The sequence below is a fragment of the Musa acuminata genome, chromosome BXJ3-11 (genome assembly GCF_036884655.1).
Source record: "Musa acuminata AAA Group cultivar baxijiao chromosome BXJ3-11, Cavendish_Baxijiao_AAA, whole genome shotgun sequence".
NCBI classification, from domain to species: domain Eukaryota; kingdom Viridiplantae; phylum Streptophyta; class Magnoliopsida; order Zingiberales; family Musaceae; genus Musa; species Musa acuminata.
The window spans coordinates 31,574,655-31,584,373 of NC_088359.1; the positions used below are offsets into that span (position 1 = coordinate 31,574,655).

Consider the following 9,719-nt stretch of genomic DNA (forward strand, 5'->3'; position numbering starts at 1 on the left):
TTCTTCGAAGAACACAACTTTCATTTTGAGTTCTTCCGCAGAGGTGTTCTGTCATAATTCTTGAAATTCCTTTTGACAATATAATAATAATAATAATTGATTGGACCAATCGACTGTACTGTACTTGTCTTTTTAGAAGTATTTCAAAAGTTATGGTAATTTAATTATTTCTATTGATAATTTTTTATTATTTTATAAACTTATTTTAATTATTTTAATATTTTTAAAATATTTCTGGAGATATAAATATATTTTTCTTTCTTCTTCTTTGAGGAATCTTATCTGATCTTATCATATCCCTCTCTCTATAGATGATAAATAATAAAATTATATTTTATTATTATTTTTAAGGATAGCTAATATCAGTCTATTATCAATAGCAAAAATAAAAAAAAAAGAAAAGCAAATAGTAAATTTTGTTTCAAATTGATTAATCTAATTAATATTTTCACATGAAAGAGATTTATTTACGGGTCCGACAGGTGGGTCCCGTAAAGGGCTTATTTTAATCAAGAGACTTCGCCAGACACGGTTTCAATGATTCGGTCACACGATCGCTGACGCGTGTCGACGAGTAGGCCGTGACCGTGATTCCTGCACCGGAAAACTCGGGTAGTACCATTTACACGAGAAGGTTTACACTCTCCCCCCGCTCGCTGCTCTCTCCGCTTTCCTTATTTTTTTGTGTTTGCGGAGCCAAAGCGAGTGAAGTGAGAGGCGAGACTCTGAGACCGGATGAGGAGACGAGAGGAGGACGTTGGGCTATGAAGAGTTCCGTGGCGATCTCGACCACTCCGCCGGCGAAGCGTCGGTGGCGCGCCCCCGCCGCGGTGGTGCTCGTTCTCGTCTTCTTCTCGCTGCTCGTACCCCTGGATTTCCTCCTCGGTCTTCACGACCGCTTCCCTTCCGGTGAGTCGCTAGGCGGCATTGGCTGCTGCCTTTCTTTCTCGCTTCGATTTGTCCTCCGCTGAGGCGCGGCGAGCGATGCTCGTTTGATCTGCATTCGGGTCGTGGGTTTTGGATCTTGGTAGTTGTAGATCATCCTGGTTGGGAAGTCCGAGAGTCAGAGATCTGCAGTGCTGATTTGTTGGAATTAGGGATTTAAGTGTTACTGGGACGAGATCTTGATGTTGGTTTTTGTTACTTGCGCAGGTTACTTGACTGATGATCGCCGACCTCCGGTAAGCTTCTCATCGGACTGTGATAGTCTTGAATAGTGTAAGTTCACCTATTAATTGACATGTCTACAAAACGTTGTGTCGGCACAGGAAACTAGTTCTTGGAACTTTGGTCGTTTGGGTGGTGTTGGTAGTTCTTCTGAGGTTACTTTCTCACCGTACTACTGATTTACTTGATATAAGATGTACTAGTATGGTTCCTTGACGGCTGCTCTTCCTTTCGGCTTGCATTGGCTCATATCAGGGTGATGTATCAAGCATTGAGAGGCTCGTCAAAAGATTTGAACCCACCTTCTCAAAGGTCACCTTTGCTTTCTTGAAATGTCACCCTCCATCATAAATTCTTTTTTATGAGTGGCCTTCTTCTTCAGTTTGAAGTTTTGAGTTTAGTGAATGGATGGTGCGGCATCCAACTACTTATTGTTGTCTCAAAAGTTCTTTTCAAATTTCAGTTCACAAAAGCATCATGCGTGTGCAGTTCTGTTTTTGTATGGCATGGGCTTAATTCGTTACTTATTAGATCAACATATTCTTGTTTTGTTTAATCAACATTGAAATGCTATCCAACTATGTAGTGCATGGGAATTGTCATGCTTGTTGCAGGAATCCATTATTGAAAAACAGCTTTTCCTCTCTGGTGGCAAATTTCCAACCATGTCATTGTTGACTGGCACAAATTTCCAAGTTTGCTCTACCCAAAGTTTAGAAGCATATATATATATATATATATATATATATAGGACATCCTTCCGGAAATACGTGGTTTCATGTTTTGGTTCTATCTTCTCAAAATTATATATCTTAGTATTTGTTGATGTGCTTTACAATGAATCTGAATTCAACAACTTGTCATTGTATTATGTTGATGTGCTTTTAAATTTGCCATTGAGCTAAGCTATTCTCATGGATTGAATTGCATAGTTATTGTTATGCTACTACAGAGTAATTTTTTGCATTATTTTGAGGTTCATTATTTTGCTAGGATTGAAATCTGTCAGGCTGATAGGATATTCTGCAGTAAACTTCTTGTCTGGCTTTTCATTGTGTTACTGGCCAGTGTGCTACTTTGGTCGAATTATAATCTTCTTTATGTGGTTATTTCAGTTCTCTAATCTACATCTTAGTGAGATGTTTTATCCATAATATCTATCAGTCTACGATCTGTGAGTTGTCTCAGTAGCTTCCTCAAAATCAGCTCTTTTTTTGTGTTTTTCAGGATGCTAATGGGAGTGACCTGTCCAAAACTGGTGATCTGCTAAATCAAAGGCCTGACACTAACTCCACAGGGCAGTTGGTTGTAGCAGGGAAGGGCACTGGATCCAACTCAAAAGAAATAAATTTGAACTCTCGCTCTCAAATAGAGAATACCAGTACCCACTATAAACCAGAAGTCATCATTTCTCACCGGAAAGGTATGCAACATCAAATATTCGAGGTTTTTTGCCGTCACAAGTTTCCAGTTCCCATATTCAAAGATATAGGGGAGAACATAAGGACCAAGTTTAGACTTTGATGCATAAAAACCACAAAGAGATTTAGGTTATCAGGATGTACCTGGGCTAGGCAGTTGGTGACCATTTTCTTAAGATACATATTTGAAACTGAGGGAAGGTGGTTGCAAGAAAATGGCAACCTACCAGGGTGGTGCTCTCATGTCTTGCCCTCTATTTGTCTCTCAGCAACAGACTTTCTTTGCTAGCAAGAGATTCTTAGTCATGACAAACATCCAATATATTTCATATGGTATGGACTATGGAGTAATAATTATAATAATTTACCTGCTGGATCTGGAATTTTCTGTTTTCTGGTTATGTACATTTATCAGGAACAGTAATGTATTAGTATAAACTGGTTTAGGGAACCATTTTTGTTAATATTTTGACTGGTCCATGTAGATTAGTTGTGTTCTAGTTCATCAGGAAATTTCTCGATGCTGTTTACTCTCTGCTTAGTTCTTATTGTGAACTTTTTGTAGAGATCCAAATGCTATTGATGTTCCATATTGTTTTATTTTTTGCAGCTTTTCCTAAACCACAAGTAGTTCCATCAAGATCACTTCCAGACTTGACTGCAAAGGTAAGAGTTACCTTTCTGTAATAGCAAATTGTTATGTTTGTATGAACGAATGGCATATTCCTAAGAAATTGGAACAAGATTTATGATATATATTGTGAGAGCTATTTCTGTAATATACTAATATCTTTTTTACACAGACATACTACAATCAATTAAATTCTATGCATGTTGCATTACTTAATTGGCACTTTGAGTGTTTCATGACTGACTGTTGCTATTATGGATTCATGTCACTAAAGTGAAGCCATGTATGTTGATTGTTTATTTTGTTTATTATTTCACAATGTAGAACTGACAATAAAATTTGCACATTCTCCTCCAGCTTGGTAGCAGGGATGTCAAGAAGAGTAATGCTGAAGGTGGAAATGGTGATGGAATCAGAAAAGATTGTCAGTTTACATTTGGAAGCTATTGTGTTTGGTCCACAGAGCATAAAGAAGTAATGGACGATTCTACTGTGAAGAAACTCAAAGATCAGCTCTTTGTCGCCAGAGCTTATTATCCAAGCCTTGCAAAACTTAATGGACAACAGAAGTTATCTCATGATATGAAGCAAAACATACAGGAACATGAGCGCATGCTTAGCGAAGCCATTGTTGATGCTGATCTTCCAACATTGTAAGCTTTAAGTTTGGTCATACGTTAAGTTTACAGCCTTTCATTTTTTAAAGTTTGCATGTGCCATTTCAGATCTTTAACTGCTTTGCAAATGCATGAAAACATTCTTTTTTATGTTGAACTACAAAGGTCAAGAATAGATCTATATCCTCCGCTTTGCCATCTGAATTACTTTTATAATAATATCTCATGTTATAGGCATTGACCCTCTTCTTGTTTGTCTAGCAAAGCATGCTGTGCTAGATCTCATGCTATACTGTCATTGGTGTGTCATGGCATTCATTGTCTTCATGTAATCTCTAATTGTTCTATCATTTGGGTCTTTTAAGCATTGATTATATATCTAACCATAATATTTTGTCTAATGGCCATTGATATCAGTTGCTGCAGTGTAGTTTGAGAGAGTTGGCTTCAAATATATAAAATTTTTTGCTGAATTAACTATGATATCTCATTATTTTGGCAAATTTGATAATGCATGCCTTTAGCCACATGGGCCAATACTGTGCCCATTTACTTATATACACCAATCTGTTTTATCTTGCTAATGATTCCTTATGATAGAAAATGAATAGAAATTTGTCTTGGTTTTCAGTGTGGAAAAGAGAATACAGAAAATGGAGCAGACTATTGCAAGAACTAAAGCATGCACTGTAGATTGCAAAAATGTTGACAAGAAACTTAGGCAGATCCTTGATCTTACTGAGGATGAAGCCAATTTTCATTTGAAGCAAAGTGCATTCCTCTACCAACTTGGCGTTCAGACCATGCCCAAAAGTCTTCATTGCTTGTCAATGAGATTGACAGTAGAGTTTTTTAAATCACTGTCTACAGATTCCAAGAACTCTCATCCTAATAAACTTGACAGCCCAAATCTTATGCATTTTGTAATTTTCTCCAAAAACATACTTGCAGCTGCAGTTACTATAAATTCAACAGTTGTGAACTCTCAGGTGAGTAAATTTTATCTTTATAACAGGGGCAATGTTATAGAAGTTGTTTTATCTGCTGGTCCTTGATGGCATTTCTTTTTGTGATTTAATAGGTCAGTCAAAATATGATCTTTCATGTTGTCACGGATGCACAAAATTACTTCGGTATGAAGCTTTGGTTCATCAGAAATTCTTATAAAGAGGCAACTATTGTGGTCATCAATTTTGAAGAACTTAATTTGGAACACCTTCATAATGATGGCCTCACAAAGCTATCATTGCCTGTGGAATTCCGTGCTTACATTCATAAAACTGATCAACCAACTACACAAATGAGCACCGAGTACATAACAGTTTTTGGTCACTCCCACTATCTGCTTCCAGAAATATTCAAAAATCTAAAAAGGGTGGTGGTTTTAGATGATGATGTGGTTGTTCAGCATGATCTATCATCATTGTGGAACCTTCACTTGCAAGGAAAAGTGAATGGTGCTATTGAGTTCTGTAGGCTGAGATTTGGTCAGCTGAAAATGCTTTTGGGCAGAAACAGTTATGATGCTGACTCTTGTGCATGGATGTCAGGATTAAATATTATTGACTTGGAGAAGTGGAGAGAGCATAATGTCACCGGGACATATTTGCAACTCCTCGAAAGTGTAAGTGATATAACTTCTGAGATTTTAAGTCAACTGTGTTGAATTTTATGATTTTTTTAAACCTAAATTTATGAATATGGAATCATGAAAGAAAAGTATACTTTTTCATAATTAAGTTATTGAGTATTTTTAAAGGTTTATCTGATTTATGCATTGCCAAATTATGGAAGCAGGCAAAAATGCTTTTTCATGCAATGCAAATCATTAACAATTATGTATTCCTAGAAATCACTGAACAATTGTGCATAAAATTTTATCACCTGATTTTTTGAAAATATTAATTCTTAAGTGCATTTCCTAATTTTGTTTTTACTCTTTGGATATTTTCATTAAGTTATGCATCTAATTCTTATCTCTGAATATATTTTTTTAAAGAACTGATTCTAATTCATTATGTTGCTTAACCATTATATGCAATTTCCCACCTGTTAGAAAATAGTTTTCACTGGATGATTCCAACCACATGCCTGATGTTAACACTGAAACGAATATATTAGTGTGCATGTCATTCTTAAATAAGTTCCTTTGGTTCTTGGTAGGATTATATATATACTTAATGAGCTTTTTTGCGAGTCTAACATACATTTGAATGTGCTCATGACAGTTTGGAACAAAGAATGAAGTATCTCTTAGAGCTGCAGCTTTTCCAGCAGGCTTACTTGCACTTAAGAATCTTATATACCCCCTCAGTGAAAGGTGGTCTTTGCTAGGGCTTGGCCACAACTACAGTGTCAATGTAGAGGATATGAAGACTGCTACATCATTGCATTACAATGGCCAAATGAAACCTTGGCTTGATCTCGGTATACCAGAATACAAAAAATACTGGAAGATATATCTTACACAGGATGAAAAGTTTATGGATGAATGCAATGTAAATCCATAGCTGATACTGTATCTTTGCGTAAAGTTTCGGCATGTCCCCAACAGTGCAGGTAGACCGGTGGCGGATGACAAATTAATCTTTCGTTTGTTCTCTGATACTAGAATATATTCCTGTATGTTGGTTGTCAGAATCTAAGGGTAGCCGCATCAGGTAAAATGAGGACAAGAAGCATTCTTAGAAAATTAAGAGGTTTGGAAGAGAGCTTTGTAAAGCCATTACTAGAGAAAGCAGCTGAGGGTCCTGAGACTAGACACTGTCATGGTGATAAGTCAACGGAAAAAAATCCTGGTATAACCAGAGATGTGATTACAGAGACCGCGGAATGTAATGTCGCGGTTCTGGTAATTGTGTTCTGACTATGAATGTTGATTTTGCCATTCATATTCTGATTTATATCGTGATTATTTTTCTGGTACCATGAATCTGATTGGTGCCGATTGCATTTAGAGTAGATTTAATTTTTTTTTCCCTCCCTTTTCGGTGGTCTGCCATTGTTTAGTTATCTTCCTGAAAATTGTATGCATGATATAGATTAGAACTTTAATGGGTGGCATATTTATTGAGAGACTTATCTGAATGCAAATTATCAGCAGAAGATCTTGTTTACCATAGTAAAATTGTTTATCCCACTTCTTTTTAATCTCACCTGCCCCTCGGACGATCAAAATTACTATTTGTTTATTAGTTGCTATTCAAAAATGACAGTAAGATTGAGATAAGAAAGAAAGTGGGATGAAGCCTTTATATACTCAGCTTTGCAGTTTAGCCTACATTTCTGTGTTGGACTATCGTACATTGGTATAAGCTAGTCTAACAAAGCTTGGAACGCCTTATTTGTTGATTATAAATATACAAATTGAAAGAAAGCTGTGACTTTTATACTTCTCTTTAGAATTGTTTATGTTGCATAAGTTGTTTTCGTGTACACTAATCTTATTCTGCTACATTCAGTGTAACCATATGTTCATGACTGTAAAGCAGGAAACCGAATGTAGATCAAGTACTGAGGCTGTGATTGCGTAAAAGATGGGAATTAGTTGTCTATCATCAACCACGGCATGATGAAGAAGAAAACATTAACAGCAACGGAGGTAAATCTTGAGGCCTTTTGTATATATAAATCATAACATTTTACTTGCGATGAGGAGAACCCGTCAAATTTAGAGCCGAATACATCACAAGACTAAGAGGCCCTGCAAAAAAGCCACTTATTAGTCTCACATGCCTTTCTCCTTCATCAGGTATCCTCTCGCTCCCTCTCCACCGCGGGCGGCGCCTGTTCCCGTCCCTGCAGTTAGACGTAGGGTGGCGGCTTCGGGAGGCTGGCAACCACACCGCAGAGCAACGTGTTGTCCGGGATGTTGTACTCATCCCTCAGGGACCTCGCCGGCGACACTACGCTGATGTAGAGCTGCTGTCCCAGGTAGTGCCTCTCCCACAGCTCCGACCGCAGGCTCCACATCCCCGCGTTGTCGAACGTCAGCATGATCGCCGACCATGACCTCGGATACACCTGTATCGTGTGCCGGCTCACTGCGTCGAGAAGGTTGTACGTCTTCCGGCTTGCCGGCGTCCACTTCCCATGCCCCATCCTGCATCCACAACGTCAAACACCGACCTCGTCAACCATGGACCGGAACTCCTCTGCCGAACTCAGGCGAGCAGTCAGATTAGATTACCCGACGGCGAAGAAGGAGTAGCCGTCCAAATGGTACGACTGAATGCTCCTCTCAGGGTTCTCGAGGATGATCTCGATGTAGTCCCTGAAGGTGGCGTTGAGGACGTTAGGCGCGACCGTGATGGTGGCACTGCTTTCCGGTGGTTCGTCGCCGATGGTGTTGTACTTGAACACCTTGTCGGCGACGCCGTAGTACTCGGCGAGCTTGAGTGGGGTGGGGGACTCCACATGCGACGCGCCGTTGAGCGCGAAGCGGCGCTTCCCGTTGACGAGCCCGACGGAGCTGGCGAGGTTTATGGTTCGGGTGATGTTGATACTCCCGTAGTGGTAGGAGCCCTGGGGGTTGGGCCGGGCGGCGCTGGCGGTGAGATTCCACCGGAAGGACCGCCACTGGTTGAAGGACCATGCCCAGCCGACTGGCCCCGCGGGCAGCTCGGGTGACGGAGGGACGCTGGAGCCGGCATAACGGATGATGCCGGTCGCGGTCCGCATGTACTTGGTGAAGCGGGTGGAGGCGACCATGTAGTAGTCCTTGGGCTCCTGGTTGGCCGTGACGAGCACCGAGAAACACTGCCCGACGTGAATGTCGAGGGATTTGTAGTCGTTCTGCACGGTGTGCGACCCGTCCATCTCCACGAGCTTCATCAGGTGGGACTGAATCCGGAAGTTGAGCGACACCTTCAGGCCGACATTGCAGATGCGGTAGCGGTACGTCTTCCCGGCCTCCATGGTGAAGAGCGGAGCGTCATCTTTGCCGGCGGCGTCCTTACCGGGGCTCCCATTGATGATGACGCCGGCCGGGTTGCCGATGCTGCGGCCTGCGTCGAGGAGCTGGGCGAGGACCTTGTGGCTCTTGGTGTACCAGTCACCGATGAGGACGGTGTAATCATCAGCAGGGTCATCGAAGGGCACGGGGATGAGAAGGCGGCTGTTGACACGAAGGCCGCCGAAGCCTCCGGCCGCCCTGTGCATGCCGACGGAGGGGAAGTAGAAGTAGCTACCGATCTGGTCCTTCACCTGGAAGTGGTAGGTGTAGTTTGTGCCAGCAGCAATAGGGCAGTTAGTGCCCAGCATGCCATCTTGCCATGAGTTCTTCCTGTGCTGGATTCCGTTCCTGCCACCACATAAAGCATATGTATGAAGAGAGCAAGCTTATCAGCAACTTGCGCCTCGAGGTGCATGGAGATGGAGAACAGACCAGGTGAAGAGGAAGGGCTCGTCGAGGTGGTTGAAGACGTTGATGACGATGTTGTTGTTGGTGGTGGAGTTGATGTTGGGGCCGGGGAACTGGCCGTTGATGAGGATGACCTGCTGAGGGACGCCGAGAGGCGAGGCGGTGCCGTACGTGACGTTCCACGTGAAGAAGAGGTACGGGTCCTCGGCCTTGACAGCGGAGAGGCAGAGAAGAGAGAGAAGCGCAAAGAGCACGACGCTCGACATCTTCTCGCCCGTTGCCCTCCCTACGCTCGACGCGGAGGGAGGAGAGCTCGGCTCGTGGCTTTACGAGTTGGGCTCCGGTGGGAGTCATAATTTATGATGGATTTGGCTTTGAACCTTTCAAAGGCTTTCTCTCCATTGCTCGGTTCTCCGTGCTTCTGCGTCCTGCTCCTCAGGCTGCATTCCACCAGATGAGGAGGACCAAGGAAACAGCGAGAGGGGCGGGGGTAGCAGAGAGGATTAACGCAGTTATGGGGC

At 41.7% G+C, this 9,719-nt stretch overlaps 2 protein-coding genes across 4 annotated transcripts; one reads left to right on the top strand and one right to left on the bottom strand.

The window, feature by feature from the left end:
• Window positions 1-649: 649 nt before the first annotated feature.
• LOC103972365 (probable galacturonosyltransferase 7) lies at window positions 650-6,764 on the top strand. 3 transcript variants are annotated; one of them, XM_018821075.2, is made up of 10 exons: window positions 650-909; window positions 1,153-1,181; window positions 1,269-1,322; window positions 1,423-1,479; window positions 2,395-2,590; window positions 3,199-3,254; window positions 3,577-3,872; window positions 4,468-4,825; window positions 4,918-5,460; window positions 6,065-6,764. In XM_018821075.2, the coding sequence occupies exons 1-10, from the start codon at window positions 765-767 to the stop codon at window positions 6,344-6,346; spliced, it is 2,016 nt and encodes a 671-aa protein (XP_018676620.2). In that variant the 5' UTR covers window positions 650-764; the 3' UTR covers window positions 6,347-6,764. The 3 variants fall into 3 exon arrangements, with proteins under 3 accessions (XP_018676620.2, XP_065028838.1, XP_009384955.3); XM_065172766.1 differs by lacking the exon at window positions 1,423-1,479; XM_009386680.3 differs by lacking the exons at window positions 1,269-1,322; window positions 1,423-1,479.
• A 670-nt stretch (window positions 6,765-7,434) lies between these two features.
• Window positions 7,435-9,479, bottom strand: LOC103972366 (L-ascorbate oxidase homolog). The gene is made up of 3 exons (XM_009386681.3): window positions 9,223-9,479; window positions 8,026-9,138; window positions 7,435-7,938 (listed from the first exon to the last, which is right to left on the bottom strand). Exons 1-3 carry the CDS (start codon window positions 9,462-9,464, stop codon window positions 7,641-7,643), a joined length of 1,653 nt encoding a protein of 550 aa, XP_009384956.2. The 5' UTR covers window positions 9,465-9,479; the 3' UTR covers window positions 7,435-7,640.
• Window positions 9,480-9,719: the final 240 nt, after the last annotated feature.